The following is a 21,962-nucleotide window of genomic DNA, read 5'->3' on the forward strand; positions in this document are numbered from 1 at the left end:
TGAAGGCCTCCCGGGGGCCCCTCCTGGTCACATGCCCCAGCCCACCTGACCCCACGATTCCAAATGTTGCATTAATTACTCCCAAGCCATCAGCGTACTGTATTTTCCCCTTATAATAGACTCCTTGATATTCATGCCTTTGAACGTGATTTAAACTGTATCATGCTTCCTGTGTTCTTTGGCAATATGCTTCTCCCTCGTTACTTCCCTGATACACGGAAGCTGTAGTTGGCTCACTTGCTTGGCTGGGTAGCAAGCTTTCTCACCCACCGCAACGTTGACTTCTTGGACCTTATGTCTTTGTTGTGGGGGCAGAGAAATGCTGTCTTGTGCATCGTAAGACGTTTACCAGCATCCCTGGCCTCTATCCATTGGATGGAAGTAGCACCCCCACCCCTAGCTGTGAAAGCCAGAAGTATCTCCAGACCTTGCCAAATGGCTCCTAGGGGCAAAATCACCCCCAGTTGAGGATCTCTTCTAATATCCGTTGCATGAATATGTCACTTTTACTTTTCTCTTGAAGCACATTTGTTTCTTTTTTTTTTTTCCTATAACCAGCAACCCTGCCGTAGACAATCCGGTACGTGTGTCCTGATACACACGAGCTTGAACTTTGTCTGGGTCTATACCAAAACACAGAATGGCTGGTCCTACAGCACACATGGCTTCCGTTTGACTGGATGATGCCAAACAGCTTACTTTCCTTTTTTTTTTTTTTTTTTAAGATTTTATTTATTTATTCATGAGAGACAGAAAGAGAGAGGCAGAGACATCGGCAGAGAGAGAAGCAGGCTCCATGCGGGGAGCCCAATGTGGGACTCGATCCTGGAACTCTAGGATCATGCCCTAAGCCAAAGGCAGTCATTCAACCCCCGAACCACCCTGGCGTCCCTCCAAATGGCTTTCCAAAGAGGAAGTGCTAACTCACCATCCAGCCAGCAGAGCATTGGGGGAAAAAAAAAAGGTCCATACTGGGCAATCCTTATAAAATTTCAGAACACAAGAAAGCCTGGGTGGCTCAGTGGTTGAGCATCTGCCTTTGGCTCAGGGATGTGATCCAGGGATCCTGGGATTGAGTCTCACATCAGGCTCCCAGTGGGGAGCCTGCTTCTCCCTCTGCCTATGTCTCTGCTTCTCTCTGTGTGTCTCTCATGAATAAATAAATAAAATATATTTTTTAAAAATCTCAGAACACAAAGATTGAGGAGATCCTAAAAGCATCCAGAGAGACCCAGAGAGAGGAGGCCACATACAAAAGATCAGAAATCATAGCATTGACATTCTCAAGGCAGCTCCAGGAGCTGGAATACCATGGTGTGATCGATCCTTCAAGGTTCTGAAGGAAAAAAAAAAAAAAAAAAAAGGTTCTGAAGGAAAATACTTCCGTACCTAAGCCATCAAGTGTAAGGGTAGGGTAAGACATTTTCATATTTAAAAAGAAAAAAAAAAAAAGAAAAGAAAAGGCCAAATTTCCCAGACAACCTTTCTCTAAAATTAGGAATGAAACCAAGAAATAAGAAAATGTGAAGACATGAAATTCAAGAAACGAGGAATCCCAAAGCGATGGTGCAAAAGCTGGAGGGTGAGGGCATGGGAGCCAGGAGCAATCAGTGCAGAGTGGGACAGGGGGAGGACTCCAGGAGGAGGTGGTCAGGTCAAGCAAGGGAGCAGAAATCATGGATCCCCCGCCGGAGGCTTGGTTGTCCTATGAGGAATAATAGAGCTCAGTCAGAGTTTGGTGGTTGTATTAGTGATAAGCACAAAAGAAAACCAAGCAAGTCAAACGAGGAGGCAATTATGAATCCCCAGGGAAACCCAAAAGTCCTGCAAGCAAGGAAACGCAGTCATAGGACATATGGTGGTTCCATTGGCCATAATGTTTATACACGTAGTATATTATATAGTTAATATCGATTTTTTAAAAGATTTTATTTATTTATTTATTTATTTATTTATTTATTTATTTATTTATTTATTTATGATAGACATAGGGAGGGAGAGAGAGAGAGAAACACAGGAGGAGGGAGAAGCAGGCTCCATGCCGGGAGCCCGATGTGGGACTCGATCCCGGGACCCCAGGATCGCACCCTTGGCCAAAGGCAGGTGCTAAACCGCTGAGCCACCCAGGGATCCCCCTAGTTAATATTGATTAACCAAAAACTGTGATATAGCCATCCTGGGAAGACAGGGAAGGGAACGGCAAGTGCACACATTGACTAAACCTTCCTGGTCCCTAAAAGAAAGGCCGTGATAACACCTCTACTAGAGAGCCATTGAAGAACAGTGTGTGTTGTTAGCAAATATGCAGATAAGTCACAGAAGAACCTAGCTGGCTCTGGAAAGCACAAATCAGGGGTAGAAACATGAGGCAGGAGACTAGGTTATTTGGGGGTTTTTTTCCTTTAAAGCCTTATAATTTTATTTGATTTTTGAAACTCTGTGCATATGTTTTTAAATTAATAAAATATTTAAAGAGCCCAGCTTTGGACTTCTCATTAGAAACCCTGAAAACTAGAAAGCCCCAGAGCAATCAGTTGCCTTAAAAGTCTGAGGGAAAAGGATTTCCTGCCTGGATTTTATGCCCATGGAGAGAATCAGCCAAGTATGAGACTGGAATATAAACTTTTTCAGAAATGCAAGGTCGCAAAAAAAAAGAAAAAAAATTAACTGCTGTGCCCTTTCCAGGAAGCTTTTGGAGCACGTGCCCTCCTAGGCCCTGAGAACAGACCCTGGAAACTATCTTAGCTTCTCCAGGAGGGAGGATCCTGCCCAAGGCCGGCCCCCCACTCTCAGAGGTCCCAGAGCAGAGAAAGGAGCACTCTGCCTGGAAGAGCCCCTGGCGAAGTCTAGATAAGATAGCCACTTGCCTAAGCATTCGACACCACTGTCTCTAGGAGCAGGGTGGATCGGCTAGAAAAATTAAGAAGACACATTTAAATATCTTGCAAGTTTTTTTTTTTTTAATACATTAACTCTAGGGCACAAACCAACAAAACCATAAGAAAAGGAACTGTCGGGCGCCTGGGTGGTTCAATCGGTTGAGCGGCTGCCTTTGGCTTGGGTCATGATCCACAGGTCCTGGGATCAAGCCCAGCATCATGACTCTGGGCTCCTTGCTCGGTGGGGAGTCTGCTTCTCCCTCTCTGCCTGCCACGCCCCCTGCTTGTGTTCTTTCCCTCTTTCTTTCTCTCTCTCTCTCACTCTCTCCCAAATACAATCTTTAAAAAAAAAAAAAAGAAAAGAAAAGAAAAGAAAAGAAACTGTCATTGACCACTTCGTGACTTTCCCAGAGTAACATTTACATAATCCCAATAAAACCCTTGACCGTGGTTAAGGAAGAAGTGGATAGAGCCCTCCAGGGGATGTGAGGGAGGGGAGGAGGATGAGGCTGAAGAGAGCTAAGCCTCATGCATCCTGACCAGAAGGCATCAGAAGTGTCTAGAATTAAAAAATCAAGAAGCAGCCACGGAAGCATCTTATTGAGAAATGTGGAGGCCAAACCCAGAAGGAACAAGTGCATGTGGAAATTGTTGTTCCCGGGAGAAAGAAAGAAGATGTGGGGGGCACCCGGGTGCCAGTTGAGTGTTGGACTCTTGGTTACAGCTCAGGTCTGATCTCAGGGTTGTGGGATTGAGTCTCCAACCCACACCCCATGCCGGGTCAGGCTCTGTGCTGGGGGTGGAGCTTTCTTAGAATTCTCTTTCTTTCTCTCCCTCCACCCCTGTCCCTGCTCACTCTCTCTCTCTCTCTCTCAAATGAATCCCCCCCCCTTTTTTTTTTAAGGAAATTTTAAAAAGAGAGAGAGAGAGAGGAAAGGCTAGGGAGACGTTTCATTTCCTTCTGAACATTTTGGTGTTATTTGATTTATTTTTTAACCTAAGTGCATGCATTATTTTGTTTACAGTATAAACATAATTTACCTAAATAATCATAAAAACATACCGTGGGGCAGTGGCATGTGAAACAAGAGAGGGGGAGCGAGCGGCAGGAGTGCTCCCTGATGGAAGCCCCCAGAACTGACCCTCCTCAGCAGCCCCCAGGCCACAGGGCCTCGCCTGCCGGAGGGCCCCAGCCCAGCCCCAGGTGACCCCGGGCCTGCCCAGCTCACAAACCACTCTCTGGCCCGTTCTCTCCTCCTGTCCTCCTGGCAAGCCTGCTAGGCAGGCAGGAGTCATCATGCCCATCTGATCAACAGAAGCTGAGGTTCAGGCATGTATATGGGGGTCCATGGTGGGTCTCTCCCATGGCAGGTGCACCCTCCTGTGAAGGCAGGTGGAGAACCTACCCAAGAACCAGGGAGAGGCAGTACACAAGGAATTTCAGAGATGGAGTCGGCCCTCCTGGTCCAGGGGCTCTCAGCCAGGGGGAACGTGCTGGAGACCCTACAGAAACATTCCCACAGCTCGGGGGCACTGGATGTCCTCAAACCAGCCTGTGTGGCCTGGGAGGAGGGTGCAGGTGTAAATTCCTTGGCGGTCATAGGACAGGGAGAGGGGGAGGTGTGGTCCCAGGAAAGGGAGGAGAGTGGGAGACACAGGCTGTGTAAGTGGTGGCGGCAGCTCCCAGACCCCGGCCCCACTGGGGCCATCACTAACCCTGTCACCACCCCAGGGGCAGGCCGTGGAGCTCGGCACATTTTGCAGATGCAACATCCAAGACTTAACAAGGTGAAAACGAAGGCCTCACTGATAGCGATCTTACCCGGGAGCAGGGGTTGTCACACCTACCTGGTGTGAGATTCCTTTCCTGGAGATTCTGATCCACCACCTCTGGGTAAATCCTGGAATTAGTCTCTTTAAGGGTGCCGGGGTGGGGGTGGGGGTGGGGGCTTCAGGAATCACAGGGGGACTGACCCAGGACCTGCAGGCTTCCCACCTCACCCCACCCCCGTCCCCACCCCGTTCGCCCCATCTCCTAACCATGCGATATTTAACTAGCAGAGGTGCCTGGCGCTCCCCCGCTGCTGGACACGGGGGTTATTTCCGGGGCTGTACCATTATAAATAACTCCAGTGTGGGACATGTTTGTGCACAGCGTGGTTTTCCTGTTGGATTGTTTCCTTGGGATAAGTTCCCAGAAGTGGGATTCCTGAGTGGAAGCATAGCTGTTTCCCACTCCTAATCCCCAAACCTAACCTAGCCTGGCCCCGGGATGAGGATCCGGCCTTTCATTGGTTTCGAGAAGGGGCAGCCTGCGAGTCCCACCTGGCATTTGCAGATGAAAATGATCCATCTGACCCTTTCCTGTACGAGCTAATAACCGCCCTGAGCGTGCTCACGGGTGTCAGAGCCACGAGGGCCCAGGTGACTCGGTGCCATCTGCGTGGGGCCCGCCCAGGCTGCTCCTCCGGGCCGGATGGGTCCTCCCCGTGGAGGTCACAGGGAGGGAGGAAAGGGTGCCTCACTCCCTGGGGAAGTGAGTCTGTCTCAGCAGTTTTGGGAAAGGCCGGAAAGGAGGTCTGGAAACTAGGGTGGGGGGCAGATCATGTTTAGTGCTTTCCGACAACAAAGGGCTTCTGGCCCCTGGCCCCTCTGACCTGCCTGACAGGAATAGCCTGCTGTTCCCAGAGGAGGAGGCGCCCTGTCCCATCCTGGCAGAGGGTTGAAGAGGCCCCTGCAGGGACCTGGCCTCCATCACCTCCCCTTCCAGGCTAGCGCAGCCTCCTTCTGGGGGCAGGGCTCCAGCTCCTTCCCAAGGCAGCCCCTGACTGCTGTTCTGAAACACACCTTCAGATGGTCACCACTGGGGAGAGGGGTCCCCAGAGTCCCCTCTCTCCTGAGAGAGCGCCAAGTGAAGGTGAGGTGAGGTGAGCTGTGGCACAGTCACACTGGGGGGCACGGGCCTTCCAGCTCCCTGCAGGAGGGCGGGGGTTCCAGCACTTGCAGGCTCTGGGCCATTGCCTGAGCACCGACGGTCACCCTTCCGTGCAGAAAACCAGTGAGCCAAGCCTCTGGGCTGGGCCTGGGGTGGGGGTCCCTCCTCCAGGGCCCATCTATGGAAGACTGGCCCTTGTACTGGGAACACCCTCCAACAGGACCAGGGAGTCAGCTCTGTGAGGTTAGGCTGCTGGTGTCCAAGGAGTCCCATGGAGCCTGGCCCCCGTGTGCTTCCCCCTGAGACTGTGAATGCTCTGAGGACAGGACCAGTGTCTGCTGTGTTTCAGACTCAAGGTAGTGAGCTCTCTGTCCCTGGTGGTAAAACAGCTAAGGCAGTGTGGACATGTCTCAGAGGTATAGAGGGAGTCGCTTGCTGGCGGGGCTGAGTGCCCCTACCCTATGCCACCATTTGGGGAATACTTATGCCCACTTTACAGCTGAGCAAACAGGCGCAGAAGCTAAAAAGGCCTGGAGATCTAAAGATAGGAGGCTTCATGAATCATCAACTATTTATTGAGCGCCTGCTGTGTGCCAGGCCTCCTTGCTTCCCGCGTCTCTCCTGAGCAGTCTGCCCAGCCATGGTTCATACTGAATCACAGGCCACAGCGGCTGCCCTCCCCGCCGCCCCACCCGCAAGCTGCTGCTCACCTGGCCGTGGCCCTGTCCGGTCTCAGGGCAGCTAGATTACCTTCCTGGGGTGGACCGGGGTCTTCTATGTGGGCTAGGCCAGCCCCTGCCATTGTGAAGAGCAGGGGAGCCTCGCTGGCACCGTGGGGCTGGGCCCGTCCTGGTGCCAGGGTGCTGCCCACCTCCTCTGAAGGACTTGCCAAGGTCTGGGATGCCCACCGGTGCACAGCATGACGTGCCACTGAGCACAGAATGCTCATAGAGGACCTTCTGTGCACAGGGCCCAGAAACATCTCAGTCTCAGGAGATGCACTTTTTAAAGACAACTGGGGACAGGAAGAAACTTGGCCAATAACTCGTCAACCTGTGCAATTGACCTTTTGCTCCCAAATGCAGGTTATTCTGGTTTTCCCTATTCACCTCCATTCTGTTGGTCTCAGTCCCTTGTTCCACCTGCGGAGGCTCCTGGAAATGCCATGTTTTCATGAGGTGTGGCCTGGCGCATCCACCAAGCAAGCCTCCCACGAGCCCGTCCGGATGCTTGATTGAAGCAGGCAGGGCTGAAAGGCAGAGACCTGTGGCCCACCGTTCGCGACTGTCTCGCCTCGGCTGGCACTGGTTTCCAAAGTCTCACCCCTGGGTGGTTCTGTCCAGAGAGCTGACCTCCCCCTAGCTGCCCCGATCTCCAGCCCACATTCTCCGCTCTGCCAAAAGGACAGCATGAAGAGCTTAGTCCTCAGACACCCGATTATGTGTCACACGTCCCCGCCTTCGCCCACAGTGCTCGCTTGGTCCTGGACATCCTGTCCCTCTTCCTCACCTGGCTGACTCCCACACCAGGACAAAGGTTTGTGAAGCTCTTCTCCGTGGCCCCACCCGCACCCCCTGCCCCCTCTCTGCAGCCTGGGGTCCCGGGGTCTCCCCAAGATCTTCACCCAGGGCCAGGCTCCTCTAGGGACAGCATTGTGCTCTTCAAAGGACCTGGGGTCGGGACCAGCCTGGCTTGGGTAAATGACCCTCAGTTTCTTCACTGGTCACACGAGGATCCTTGCCATGGGAAGGGTCATGGGAAGGACCACAGAGCAGGGGTATGAAGTGCTCAGCACACAACCTTGGTGTTCACTGGTGAATGAACAGCAGGGAGCGGCTGGGATTGGAGGAGGAGGCAGCGAGACGCGTCCTGCCCGAGACCCGTGTCCTCTGGGACCCTCCAGGAGGGCGCGGTGATTCTGACAGGGGGCTGCGAGGGCTTCACTCCTCCCCGGGGAGAACCGTGGCTAAGCCTGAAAAGGGACTTCTCTGTTCCATAGGCCACAGCATCGGGGGGAAAAGATCCAAGGAAGAGATCCTTCTTTGGGAGCGTGCTGTTTCCTACAGAGCCACCAGTGCTGGCTTTTATCATTTTATTTTTTTATTTTTTTACAGATTTTATTTACTTATTCATGAAAGGCACAGAGAGGGAGAGAGGCAGACACACAGGCAGAGGGAGAAGCAGGTTCCCTATGCGGGAGCCTGATGCTAAACTCGATCCCAGGACCCCAGAACCCCAGGATCATGACCCGAGCCAAAAGATGCTCAACCACTGAGCCACCCAGTGCCCTGGATTTTACCATTTTAATGATGTGTGTGTGCGTCTGACTTCAGAGGGGTGTCAGGGTGTTGGAACACCTTACTGCGTTTCTTTGAGTGCCTGTTCCCCTGAAGGCTGACTCTGAGAACCACAATTCCTTAACATATGAGTGAAGAGAAATCCTTCTCCATTAGCTCAAAATTGTGAAATGAGCTCAGCACAGGAGAATTGGGGTGATTTGGGGGAAGTGGTGCTTTTGAGATGAGATGGTCACACTTGATGGGGGAGGAGGGCATAGGACCCTGGCGTGGCTCCCTGGGGCTGCCGATCTTGAGACTTGAGGAGCGAGGAGAGCTTTGCCCAGCGCCGGCTAGCCAGACAGACACGCTGCCCCAAATTCCACCAGCACTCATGCCCCTTCTTAAGACAGGCACTTTTATGAAAATGTAAATATTTTGTCTGGGAGAGGGAACAGTTTGCTTTACTGTTGACTTTTGACTATTTACTGTCCATCTTTACTAAAGAGTCAAAAGAGGAATGGGGGGATCCCTGGGTGGCTCAGCGGTTTAGCGCCTGCCTTTGGCCCAGGGCACAATCCTGGAGTCCTGGGATCGAGTCCCACGTCAGGCTCCTGGCATGGAACCTGCTTCTCCCTCCTCCTGTGTCTCTGCCTCTCTCTCTCTCTCTCTCTCTCTATGTCTATCATAAATAAATAAATCTTTTTAAAAAATCATTATAAAAACAAAAGAGGAATGGGCTCCCCACATCATTGTGGTTGAGTCCACAGGGCAACCTGGTGAAGGCGGTGGGGGAGGGGGGTTACCCACCCTTGCAGGTGGGAGAACGGGACTCAGAAGGGCCAGGAGGCTGCCAAGTGCTTGTCAGAGACGGAGTTGAGGCTCACCACCTCATGACCTCCAGCCACTCCTCCGCCTTCTTGGCATGCAGCTCCCTGCATTCTGAGCCGAGACAGTGCAAGGGCTCTGGGGGCGCCCAGCCCTGGGTCCCTGTGCAGTGCTGCCTCCAACCAGCTGTGTGCCCGGGCAAGCCCTCACCTCCTGGAGAACTCCACCTGTGGATGGCGTAGCCAGAGCACCTACACTGCACCCCAGGGCTGTTGTTGAGACAGAAGGAGGTGTGCAGAGTTGGCGACACCGTGTCTGGGCCGGGGCCCAGTAAAGGTCAGTCTGCATGTTCTTATCAACTCACATGGGGTTAAGGAATGTAGCGCCCCAGCTCCCGACCCAGGGATACCCCTGCCCCTTCTCTGACTCAGGCAGCAGCAGGAATGGGAGCCAGCTCCTTGTCCCCTGTGTCCCCATCCTGGGATCTGTGGAGAGAAAGCAGGTGGTGATAGGAGCTTGTTCATGGGATAGGTGGCGCCTGGAAGCTACCTGCCCCTTTATAGCCACCCGTGATCACGTGTGCAAGCACTCTCTGTGTCCCATTCTCTTTCTCTGGGAGCCTAAATCGGGAGCTACATAGAGGAGGCCAAGCTCGGAATCCTTACTCGAAGAACCCTAACGTTTTGCCCCTAAGGCCAGAAGCAAGGCACTGGCCTCCTGCGTGCCTCGTTCACCCTATCTCTAACATGGGCACCCATCCACTTCCCATCTTCTTGAAGGAGAGGAATCTGGAGAAATCACTAGTCCTGAACTAGTATGAATTGCACGGGGCCTTGAGGACGAAGTGTGGAAGCCATCAGCACGAGGGCTGTCATCTCAGGGCCTGAAATGGCTCATCAGGTGATGACAGGCAGGCGAGGAGGCTGTGGGAACACTGAAGTTGCAGTTTCTGTGGGATGCTGGTGGGCTCACTCTAAAAGCAAAAGTGGTAGGGGTGCTGGGTGGCTCAGTCGGTGAAGCCTCTGCCTTTGGCTTGATCCCAGGATCGAGTCCCACATCGGGCTCTCTGCTCTGCAGGGAGCCTGCTTCTCCCTCTCCCTCTGCCTGCTGCTCCCTCTGTTCCCTCTCTCTCTCTCTCTGTCAAATAAGTGAAATTATTAAAAACAATTATTTGAATAATAAAAGCAAAGGCGGTGGTGAGAGGGCCTTCCTTGCTGTGTCAGCAGCTCAGGCCCTGTCCTCGACAGGCTGGCCAGGACCCCCGGGGAAGCCCGCAGAAACTGACGCCTCTTGGCAACTTCATCCCACTTTGCAGAGGAAGAAACTGAGGCACAGGGAGGTCCAATCACTAGCCTATGATCCGGCAGCCAAAGGTGTGCCAGGTCTGCCTGACACAGAGTCTGGTCTCCCGACCACGACGCCAAACTGCCTCCGTGGTTACTGCCATCATCACAGTAGAATGTTAATAGTAGTCATAATTAGTATTATTATCGAGGGCAGTGCCCCAGGCAGGCAAATCTGGGTGACTGCATCATCGGGGCTGAGTAAGTAACCCGTGCCTGGAATTTGGCAGCATCCTGTCCTAGGACGATGCTGAAGATCAGAGGCCCCGGCATGGGGTTCTCTCCACCCTCCATCAGGTAGATCCTGGACTTGGGCAGCCACTCCTACCCATCTGCCCCGGGGTGCATCTGGTGATGGACCCAGGGGAGATTCTGGAGTGGGCCGGCTGAAAATTCAAGAAGAGGCAAACGCTGTTTTTTGTTTTTTTAAGATTTTATTTATTTAATCTTGAGAGACACACAGAGAGAGAGGCAGAGACACAGGCAGAGGGAGAAGCGGGCTTCACACAGGGAGCCCGATGTGGGACTCGATCCCGGGTCTCCAGGATCACGCCCCGGGCTGAAGGCGGCGCTAAACCACTGAGCCACCCGGGCTGCCCGGCAAACGCTGTTCTTATAAAGCACAGCCCCTCCCTGTGTCGAAAGGCTGTGCACCCTGCTGGTTAAGAGCATGGACAGGGCCTGGTCAGCTCAGATCCTGGGGCTTCTGCTCGCTCCCTGTGTTACCCTGGACAAGTGATGCCCTTTGCTCCCTCTTGCCACCTGCACGACTGTGCACACCCCAAGGCCACTGGAGGACCGAGTGAGCTAGAACTGTGTCTGCTCCATCTGGGCGGTGCCCAGTAAGTGTCCCCATCTTGGCCCGTCCAGGTGGGTACAGCCGAAGGAGCCATCCAGCCTGCTGCTGGAGGCAAAGGGGACTCACCGAGACGTGGTCGTAAGTCGACTTCACGGCTGAGCCTGACTCTGGAATGGCTGGCTCCAGGTGTGTTAACTGTGCGCTTGATGTGGCTGGGTCAGTCCTGGGGCCCCAGCAAGTGTTGCTTCTAGGTGAAGCCAGTGGGCTTGCAGGCCCGGGGGATCCAGGCCTATGCTTTTGCAATCCCCGGAGGCCATAGGGGAGCCCGAGAAACAGGTTCCTGGCTTCCCGGATCCAGTCAGGGTTCCAGCTTGATCTTGTTCTGGTCTGTCCAGCTGGGAGTAAGGGAAAGAGATGCAAAGAGCTCACCATCCAATCCTGGCCTCTGGGACCCGGCCTGCCCAGCCAACTCAGCCCTGGGCTTGGAGGCTGAGTCTGCAGCCTAAGAAGGGGCGGCATCTGGTGCCTGTGGCAGAGCCTAACAGCCTGGTGCCTGGCCTGCAGGCGCCCCAGAGGGACGGCTCTGCGGACCTGGGAAGGACAGGGGTGCCCCGGACAGAGGCACCAGGCCAAGCAGATGCAGGAGAGGTAGACTTACAGGGAGCCTTCGGAAGCAGGCAAATGCACAGAGCCGAGGCAATGAGGTCCCCCAGGGATCGTTGCCACGGCTGGGACCTGGCATCCAGGTGTCGCAGAGGGGATGGGACAGGGCAGGGCAGTGGCTCTGGCTGCGTGTGTAAGACAACCTCTGCCTCTTTGTCTCCTCTGAACGAAAGCAACAACAAAAACGACTGCTTGAAAACTTTTCTCCTTTTCTTTTCAGAAATGAGTGGGGTCACTGGGGACCTCAGCTTGGTGTCCCCATATTCCTGCATGAGGAAGATGGCCAGAGGATAGGGGAGGAGGACAAGGCAATGCTTCTGGAAATTTAAGACGCCAAGTTCCAGCCCCGGTGCCTCCCTCTCCAATGTTGTCCTGGTCACCTCTGGAGGCGGGACCCGGCAGCTCTGAGGAGCCCCCTGGTGGCCCAAGCAGTTGCTGCGGCCACACAGGCCAAGGCGCGCTCTCTCCTGGGCATCCACAGACATAGGACCTTTCTCAGGGCCCCAGACCTTGTGCCAGGCACTTCGCTGGGTGCCACCAGGGAAACATCATCTTCCAACAGCCCTGTGAGGTGGGCGTTACCCCGATTTATAGATGTGAACGCCTGGAGGGGCCTGTCCTGTATCATCAGGCTGCTGCTGCAAATCCACTGTTGGGGAAAGAAGCCAGAGGCAGAGCATGAACAACAATGACATGAAGGCGTATTTATTTTTCAAATAATGATCGAGCACGCTGGTGCATGCATAAACTCTGGAGGACCATGCAAGTACCTGGCATGGCCAGGGGCTTCTGGAAGGAGAGCTGGGGGGCTGGGGTATAGAGTGGGAACAAACCATTTTCACTGGGCTTAGTTTTGTGCTTTTTGATTTTTGAACTATATAGAAGTATTGCCTATACTTAAAAATTCATGAAAGACATAAACATTTGTGGATATTGAATGACAGGAAGAAACTTGGAAGTGACTGACTCTTCCCCCAGGTCCAGCAGCATGGACAGGAAGCTGCTCAGCAACTACTTGCATGCCTCCAGTGATGGGCTGCTTACCCCTTACTTGGCCAACTCCCAGTCTGGAAAGATCCTCTCTCCATGGGCTGAAACTTCTCTTCCTGGTCAAAACTCCTTCTTCCGGGATGACTTTTGGGTATCTATAGGATGCCTGGTATTAGCTGAGCACCCTCTGGTTTGTTCCCACTCTATACCCCACCAGGGGCCATGGTTTCAGCCCTCAATAACCTCAGAGCCCAGTTTCTGGAATTTTTAGGAAGAGGCAGGACTCCGGGGCCAGTGGGTGCAGGCCCACCGCCAAAGCAGGACTCGCCCTGCACACACTGGGTGGGCAGCTGTTTGTAACAATGGAGAGGAAGCCTTGTGGCCCAAAGCCCCTGCCCTATCATTTCATGGTGTCACATCTCCTCGCCTCACTACCTGCTGGCTCTACAGAAATGCGGTGGCTATGGGGAGCTTGAGCTCTTGCATTGAGATGTTCTGACCTGATGCACCTGACTGGTCATCCAGTCTCAACAGCCCTGAGCTCAGTTTCCTCATCTGTAAAGCGAGGTTAATAATTGCACTCACTCTATAGGGTTGCTGTGAGCACCACAGGAAATGGCTGTGACACGTGCCGTGGGATGCGAGAGGGGCCAGAGAGGTGATGGGGCAAAGGGCTGTGCCAGCAGGTGTGGGGCAGGAGCCCCCCCCCCCCCCCCCGTGGCTTGAGACCTGCAGGGTTGGGAGGGAGCCAGATCTGAGTCCAGCCAGGGGCTCTCTGAAGCCAGGATGCGGGTGCCAACTGCATTTGGGGAGCTCCATGGGCCACTGGGGAAGATTTCTGGGTAGAGGAGTGATGATTTTGTGAGACCCTCAGAAGTGTCATAAAATAGGTGTTCCTGCCCTGCTTACTGAATCCAGAGTCATCAGGGGAGGGGTACTGTCTCCACGGACTCAGGGCCCTGCCTTTCTCTTAGGGGCTCCTGTCCTGGTGGGAGACGGAGAAGGCAGAGGAGGAGAACAGGCCACTCTAGCTTTCCTCTTTCTATCCTGCTTGCTTTTTTTCTTTTTTTTTAAAGAGTTTTTATTTATTTATTCATGAGAGACAGATAGATAGAGAGGCAGAGGGAGAAGCAGGCTCCATGCAGGGAGCCTGACATGAGACTCGATCCTGGGTCTCCAGGATCAGGCCCTGGGCTGAAGGCTGTGCTAAATCACTAAGCCACCTGGGCTGCCCCTCTATCCTGCCTGCTTTTTATTTTTATTTTTTAAGATTTTATTTATTTATTCATGAGAGACACAGAGAGAGAAAGAAGCAGAGACACAGGCAGAGGGAGAAGCAGGCTCCATGCAGGGAGCCTGACATGGGACTCGATCCTGGGTCTCCAGGATCAGGCCCTGGGCTGAAGGTGGTGCTAAACCGCTGAGCCACCCGGGCTGCCCTCCTGCCTGCTTTTTAAAAGATTTTATTTCTTTATTTAAGAGAGAGAGAGAGAGAGGGTGAGCATGGGTGGGGGGAGGGGCAGAGGGAGAAGTAGACTCCCCACTGAGCAGGGAGCCCGACACAGGCCTCGATCCCGGGACCTGGAGCCACCCAGACACCCTGCTTTCCCATCTTTAAAATGATAGCCCAGGGGCGCCTGGGTGGTGCAGTCAGTTAAGCATCCTGCTCTTGGTTTCGGCTCAGGTCATGATCTCAGGGTTGTGGGATCGAGCCCCGCGGGCTCTGCGTTCAGTTGGCTTGAAACTGCCTCTGCTCTTCCCCCATGCTCTCTCTCTCTCTCTCAAATAAATAAGTAAATCTTTTATAAAAGCAGTTTAAAATGATAGCCTGTTTTCTAGCTCTGACATCCATGGATTTTCCCTGGAACTTTGGTTCTGAAACAAGTGCTCTGATATTTTTTGGTTGGGACTCCCCCTCCCCTGCGTGCCCAGGACAGATTGAGCAGCCCATGCTCAATGGCATGTGAGAAGAGCACTGGGCATGAAGATAGGCCAAGGCTGCAGCTCCCACGTCGGGGACCCTGGCAGGACGGGAGCAAAGCTGGTGTTTATTCCTCCCGGGACCTGAGGATAAGGATGGGGAGGCTACACTAGGCTTCCTAGGAGGGAGGAGCTTTCACAGTGGGCTCCAGAAAAATCTCCCAGCCCCAGCCCCATTGGGGTAGCAGAGGCAGGGTGTGCAATTTGGTCCTGGGGCTTCTGAGGGGGAGGGAAGGTAAGCCTCTGTCTGGGGTGGAGGGCAGGTGCCTCTGCTCTCAAGATGCCGGGGGCAGGGGCACCTGGATGGCTTGGTCGGCTAAGCGGCTAAGCAGCTGCCTTTTGCTCAGATCATGATCTCAGGATCCTGGGGTCAAGCCCCATGTCAGGATCCCTGCTCAGCGGGGAGTCTGCTTCTCCCCCTCCTTCTGTCCTCCCCCCAACTCATGTTCTCTCTTTCTCAAATAAATAATTTTTATTTTATTTATTTTAAGATTTTATTTATTTTTTTAATATTTTTATTTATTTATTCATGAGAGACACAGAATGAGAGAGAAAGGCAGAGACACAGGCAGAGGGAGAAGCAGGCTCCATACAGGGAGCCTGATGTGGGACTCGATCTAGGGACTCCAGGATTATGCCCTGGGCCAAAGGCAGGCATCAAACCACTGAGCCACCCAGGGATCCCCAGATTTTATTTATTTTAGAGAGAGAGAGAGTGAGTGAGCATGAGCACAGTGGAGGGACAGAGGGAGAAGCAGACTCTCCATTGAGCAGGGAGCCAGATGCAGGGCTCCAGGTGCCCCTCTCTCAAATAAATAAATAAAATCTTAAAAAAAAAAGATGCCAGGGGCAGGCAGTGCCACTCAGCCCCCTCTGGGGCCCCTCCCATGGCATCTTCCACCTGCCTCTTCTCGGCCCCTGCCAGGCGAGGGTGCCATTCATTTTTATAGACGAGGAAACAACTATGAGGGTTCTGACTTAGATGTGTATTCAGTCAATGGCTGGGAATGGTGTTAATAGGTGTGCTGGGAAGCAGATGTCTTACTTGAATGAATAAAAGAACCAGACATTGACTGCAGGACTTTTCAGAGCCATTAGCATGCAGCGGTACAGCTCAAATCTCTAGGAGGGGCTTGGAATGTGGTGTTTCCAAACTCACCTGACTGTGGCACCCTCTGCAGCGCCAGCCCCTAAGAACACCCAGAACCCATGGTCTGCAGAACAGGGCAGGGGAAGTGTCAAAAGACAACATTTGAAATCCGAATCCCCCAGAACAGCTGGGCCATCTGGTTGTGGCGCAAATGTGGAAACTGAGGTTCAGGGTGGGACTCCTCCAAGGTCAAGGTAAAGGCAGTACAGATTTAAGTTCAGGGCTGCCTGGTGTCCAGGCCACTTTCCGGAGGACTGAGGTGTGAGGGCTGAGACGTGTGCCGGACAGTGCAGTCCTGCGCACAATGGTGCTGGCACGAGGCTGGCAGGAGGTGGCACCGGCAAATCCCCTGGCTCAAGAGCAGTCTGCAGGAAACACCAGCTCTGTCTTCTGCTTTTATTTTTTCTTTTATTTTCCCAAGTTTAAAATTAAAAATAGATGTTTTGAGGGGATCCCTGGGTGGCTCAGTGGTTTGGCCCCTGCCTTTGGCCCAGGGTGTGATCCTGGAGTCCTGGGATCCAGTCCCGCGTTGGGCTCCCGGCATGGAGCCTGCTTCTCCCTCTGCCTGTGTCTCTGCCTCTCTCTCCCTCTCTCTCTCTCTCCCTCTCGGTCTATCATAAATAAATAAATAAATAAATAAATAAATAAATAAATAAATAAAAAATAGATGTTTTGAGAGCCCAGAGGCTTGGCAAGCAGGTCGGTCTTCAGGGACAGTCTGAGCTGCCTTTTGGTGATTTATGACATCTGCAGAAGGTGGCACTGTGCGCGCAGTGGCATTCTAGACGGCAGTTAGAGAGAATGCCCTGGTTAGTGTGGACAGATCCCAAACACTGGGTTGACAGGAAAGAAGCAAGTCACGGAAGGAAAAGTATAGCAAGAGATCATTTATACCGAATTTAAGAACATGGCAGGTGACCTTCTACGTCCTTAGCGGTACCTGCGGTCCCCACCTTCCGGAGAAAGGGAAAGACCTCGTGGGCGTAGGGACAGGCCATGAGGCTGGTGTGAGGGCACAGGGCACAGGGTCTGTAATCGCTCCCACTTACTGAGCACATACTCCATGCCAGGCTCTCTTCTGAAAGCCTCACCCATCATCCCCCATTTAAGAGATGAGTAAACCGAGGCACAGAGAGGTTAAGTGGCCTATCCGAGGTCGCAGTTAGCAAGTCGCCGAGCCAGGGCTCGAGCCCAGGGCTCTGGGTTACTAATCCACACGGCCTCTCGCCTGTGGCTCACAGTTTCTCTTGTCTTAAAATGATTGAAGGCCTCTGGAGCACACGTGGTCAAATATTCACATGGGCAAAGTCCAGTGTTCTGGGGTGTTCTTTCCTCTCTATAGTTTTCTGTAGGTGGGAAATGTTTGCAAAAGCCCTCGGGCTCTGGTCTGAGGCCTCAGCTGGCTCCAGGCCTTGTCCAGCCATCATCTACATCGCACAGGATAGTCTAGCTGCCAGGGTGGCAATGACAGTCCTCACGAGACCACTTCTAGCACATTCTTCTGCTGCAGCTGACGGCCGCAGGAGGCCTGGGACCTGGGAGAAAGGACTGGCCCACACCTTGGCTTGAGACAGGGAGGACAGCTAGCCCACTGGGGAAACAGGCTGCCCATGGCCTTCCCGTCATTCTGGAGAAGGAACCGATGACCATGTCATTAGTGGATGTCTGGTCTCCAGGAGCCAATGGCCTGGCTGCCCACACTGACTCAGTCTGGGCAGACGTGGGTGTTCTGCTGGCCTGTATGTCCTGCTCTGGGCAGCAGTGTCCGTTGGGCTCCCGGAAATGTGGGCAATGCTCCTGGGACTCAGAATGACTCACAGTGGCCTGGTCTCACTTCGTCCCCACCCCCACTCAAGAGGTAGTAGGGGAACTGAGGCTGAGGGCAGGGGGGGCCAGTCCTCCATGAGGTCACCGGGGGAGTCCACGGCAGGGCTGAATGTCCCCCTCCTGCAGGCTGGGCCTGGACGGGCAACAAGGAGGCCTGATCACCTGTTGACAGCACAAAGCCTATGTCTGGGGAAGAAAATCCAGAGGTTTTCTCAGCCACAGGGCTGGCTGCTGTGGCTATTTCCATGGTGGGAGAGGGGGTTTGACATCACACAGGCTCAAGGGACCAGCTTTGTCCCTGCTCCCAGGCAGTGTTCTCTCCCTGTGTCCCCACAAACATCCTGGACTCCAGAAAGCATCTGGTGGAATTGTCCAGCCTCTCTGACCCGAGGCTGTGGCAGGAGCTCAAGCCTCATGGGAGCAGCAAAGTCTGAGCCTTCCTTCCTTCCTTCACTTACTCACTCGCTCCTTCACTCTTCCCTTTGTCCATTTAGGTGCTGCCCAGTTCATGCAAACAGTAGAATGCCCAGCATGTGTCAGACGCTGTACCCCGGGGGTTCAACAGCCAGGATCCCTGCCCTCAGAGGTGAGTCTATTAGGGACTAGAGAACGAAACTTCTATTACGGATGCTTGCTGTGTCTGAAACTAACATAGCTACTTGGGTTTCTTTGGATTTTTTTTTTAAGATTTTATTTATTTATTATTATTTAAGATTTTATTTATTCATTCTTGAGAGACAGAGAGAGAGAGGCAGAGACATAGGCAGAGGGAGAAGCAGGCTCCATGCAGAGAGCCCGACATGGGACTCGATCCAGGGACTCCAGGATCACGCCCTGGGCTGAAGGCAGTTGCTAAACCGCTGAGCCACCCAGGCGTCCCCTTTATTTGTAATCTTTCTGAGTTTCTGCATTTACATTGGATTTCTTATACATAACCTATAGCTGGGCCTTGTTTTTTATCCACTCTGACAAATGATTTTTTTCGTTTATTTCCATCATTCACATTTAAAGTGGTCACTATCTTAAAACTTAGTATCTACCATTCAGAACTGCTTTCTAATGATTACACCTGTTCTTGGTTTCCCCCCTTTTCTCTGCCTTCTCTGATTTTAATTGAGCAGCTATTAGCATGATTTCATTTTACTTCCTTTCGAAGAATATAAGTCACACTTCTTTTTAAAATGACTTTAGGGGCAGCCCGGGTGGCTCAGCGGTTTGGCACCTGCCTTCAGCCCAGGGCCTGATCCTGGAGACACGGGATTGAGTCCCGCGTTGGGCTCCATGCAGGGAGCCTGCTCCTCCCTCTGCCTGTGTCTCTGTCTCTGTCTCTCTCTCTCTGTCTCTTAATAATAAATAAATAAAATATTTTAAAAAATAAAAATAAAAAAATAAAATGACTTTAGTGGGGCAGCCCCGGGGGCCCAGCGGTTTAGCGCCACCTTCGGCCGGGGTCGTGATCTTTGGGACCTGGGATTGAGTCCCATATCAGGCTCCCTGCGTGGAGCCTGCTTCTCCCTCTGCCCGTGTCTCTGCCTCTCTCTCTCTCTCTCTCTCTCTCTCTCTCTCTCTGTGTCTCTATGAATAAATAAATAAAATCTTAAAAAAATGACTTTAGTGGTTGCCCTAGTGTATGCAACATATATTTTATTTATGATTTTATTTTAGAACAATTTTAGATTTACAGAAAAATTCGAGCAGATAGTACAGAGGAAATATACATTTTAAAAAAAAGATTTTACTTACTGGTTTGAAAGAATGCAAAAGCCAGAGAGATCACAGAGGGAGAGGAAGAGGGAGAAGCAGACTCACCACTGAGCAGGGAGCCCGAGACGGGGTTCCATCCTGGGACCCTGAGACCATGACCCAAGCCAAAGGCAGACACCCACTTGGGCACCCTGGAAAGATGCATTTTTAACTAATGTAAGTCCACCTTCAATTGATACTACTCTGTTCCCCATGTGGTGCAAGTACCTCATAACAGAGTACTCCCCCTTCCTCTCACCTTAGGGCACTGCTGTCATGCGTTCACCCATCCATATGCTATCATCATCTGATACACTGAGTTTCTGACCTTTGTCATCTTCCTTTTCCACAAAGAACCTCTCTTAACATTTTTTTTTGTAGGGCAGGTCTGCTGGTGATGAATTCCCTCAGTTTTTGTTTTTTCTAAGAAGGTATTTTTCCTTCATATTGAAGGATGGTTTTGCTGAGTATAGAATTCTAGGTGGATGGTTTTTTCCTGTGGCTTCCGTAAACCTCCGCTCTACACTCGTCTTGCTTGCACGAGCCTTGTGCTGTGGGTCTATGTTCCTCTGTAGGGAAGGTGTTTTTCCCCTCTGGCTTCTTTCAAGCTTTTCTTGTTGTCATTGGTTCTGAACATGATATGTCCAGGTGTAGATTTTTATTTTATTTTATTTTATTTTATTTTATTTTATTTTATTTTATTTTATTTTTATTCTTATTCTTTTATTGGAGTTCAATTTGCCACCAGGTGTAGATTTGTTCAGTGTTCATCCTGCCTTCTATTTTCTTAGCTCCCCAGATCAGTTGTTTCGGTATTAGGCATGAACTTTAGAAAAATTTCAGCCCTTGTTATTTCAAATTTTTCTTCTGCTGCATTGTCTCTTTCTTCACCTTCTGGTTTTCCAATCACGCATATGTTGCACCTTTTGAAATTGTCCCACAGATCTTGGCTGTTCTGTTTGTCTTTTTAACATTTTTCCCCCTCTTTGTATGTGAGTTTGGGAAGTCCCCACTGACATATCTTCAAGCACACTGATTCTTCCCTTGGCAGTGTCCAGCCTCCTGATGAGCTCATCAAAGGCGTTCTTCATTTCTGTTACAGTGTTTTTGATTCCGACCATTTCTTTTAAATTGTTTTCCTAAAGTTTTCATCTCTGTGCTTACATTTCCCATCTGTTCCTACATGCTGTCAACTTTTTCCATTAGAGCCATAACGTATGAATCATACTTATTTTAAATTCTTTGTCCGATGACTCCAAATTCTGTGGCTTACCTGAGTCTGGTTCTAATCCTTTTTTTTCTCTTCAGACTGTCTTTTCTTGTCATTTATCACACTGCATAATTTTCTTTTGAAAGCCAGACACGTTGTACTGGGTAACAGGAACTGAGGCAAACGGGGCTTTTAGTGTGAGGATTTATGTTGATCTGGTGGGGTGGCACTGGGGGCTCATGTTTGCCGTCGCTGTGGGAGCTCTGGGCTTCAAATTCCTCTGCTGGCCTGATTTATGTCTCCCCTGTTGTCTTTGAGATTCCCTAAGATCCTAAGATCCTAAGATTCCGTCAGATGGAGTGTGTTACCACCATTATTGCACCAGAGGCCTGTTGCGGTGGGCGTAAGGAGTCAGGGAGGAGAAATGTTCTATAATCTTATGTCCTTGGGCTGTGACATTCACTCTTTCTTTTTCTTTCTTTCTTTCTTTCTTTCTTTCTTTCTTTCTTTCTTTCTTTCTTTCTTTCTTTCTTCTTTCTTTCTTTCTTTCTTTCTTTCTTTCTTTCTTTCTTTCTTTCTTCTTTCTTTCTAATTTTTTAAAAAATTTTATTTATTTATTCATGAAAGACCCACACAGAGAGGCAGACACACAGGCAGAGGGAGAAGCAGGCTCCCTATGGGGAGCTGGATGCAGACTCGATCCCAGGACACCAGAAGGCAGACAGACACTTAACCACTGAGTCACCCAGGCGTCCCTCACCAATGTTCCTTAGTAAGCCTCAAAGTTTAGAAGGGGTTGGAGTTGGGAAAATGCACCTCCCACCCCCAGGGGTGGAGAAAGCTCCAGTGCAGCCTTTTCCCCTGGAGAGCAGGCCTTTGTGATGGAGAGCACTGTGGGTATGTTGCAGAAAATCAGCTCTTCCTCTGGGGAGATTTCTGAAGGTAAAATCACACGCCTGTGGCCTCCTCCTTTTGACTGTGGCTGCCCCACCCCCTCCAGGGGCTTATGGGCCTGGCACTAGTCCTGGCACTAGTTGACACTCAGCCCCCAGCAGTTCCCTAAAATGACCATTTGAGCCATCTACCAGTTTATGGCTCCAAGGGCTTCTGCTCCAGGTGAGCACGTCTCAGCGGAGACTCTGGATTTGCTTGTCTCTCCAGGTTGGGGGACGGCCGGTGGCCCTGAGACCTCAGTTCTCTGATGGACCTGAGAGAAGTCATCGATTTTCAGTTCGTGCAACTTTTTTGTTGTTGTTATGGGCAAGCCAGGAGCCACAGCTTTCAGGCTCCTCGGTGCGTCAGAGCAGAGACAGGGGGCCTTGGGTTCTCAGGCACCAGC

The 21,962-nt window shown here is 51.7% G+C and overlaps 1 protein-coding gene and 1 long non-coding RNA gene across 4 annotated transcripts in view; both read left to right on the forward strand.

Annotated features, from left to right (window-relative positions):
- Window positions 1-718: 718 nt before the first annotated feature.
- LOC144320208 (uncharacterized) lies at window positions 719-1,470 on the forward strand. Its single transcript, XR_013385766.1, has 2 exons — window positions 719-1,333; window positions 1,365-1,470. It is a non-coding gene; the product is annotated as an uncharacterized LOC144320208 (long non-coding RNA).
- A 5,618-nt stretch (window positions 1,471-7,088) lies between these two features.
- HHIPL1 (HHIP like 1) overlaps window positions 7,089-21,962 on the forward strand; it is a 43,136-nt gene continuing 28,262 nt past the window's right edge. Inside the window, exons 1-6 of one of the 3 annotated variants that reach the window (XM_077910573.1) lie at window positions 7,089-7,350; window positions 9,022-9,254; window positions 11,132-11,246; window positions 11,944-13,280; window positions 18,165-18,256; window positions 21,785-21,853. In XM_077910573.1, coding sequence (XP_077766699.1) covers window positions 13,217-13,280; window positions 18,165-18,256; window positions 21,785-21,853 — 225 coding nt within the window. In that variant the 5' untranslated portion in view covers window positions 7,089-7,350; window positions 9,022-9,254; window positions 11,132-11,246; window positions 11,944-13,216. Of the gene's footprint in view, window positions 7,351-9,021; window positions 9,255-10,774; window positions 11,247-11,943; window positions 13,281-18,164; window positions 18,257-21,784; window positions 21,854-21,962 lie in introns of those variants that run through there. The other 2 variants (XM_077910571.1, XM_077910572.1) reach the window with 2 other exon arrangements.

This window comes from Canis aureus, chromosome 9, assembly GCF_053574225.1.
Source record: "Canis aureus isolate CA01 chromosome 9, VMU_Caureus_v.1.0, whole genome shotgun sequence".
NCBI classification, from domain to species: Eukaryota; Metazoa; Chordata; class Mammalia; order Carnivora; family Canidae; genus Canis; species Canis aureus.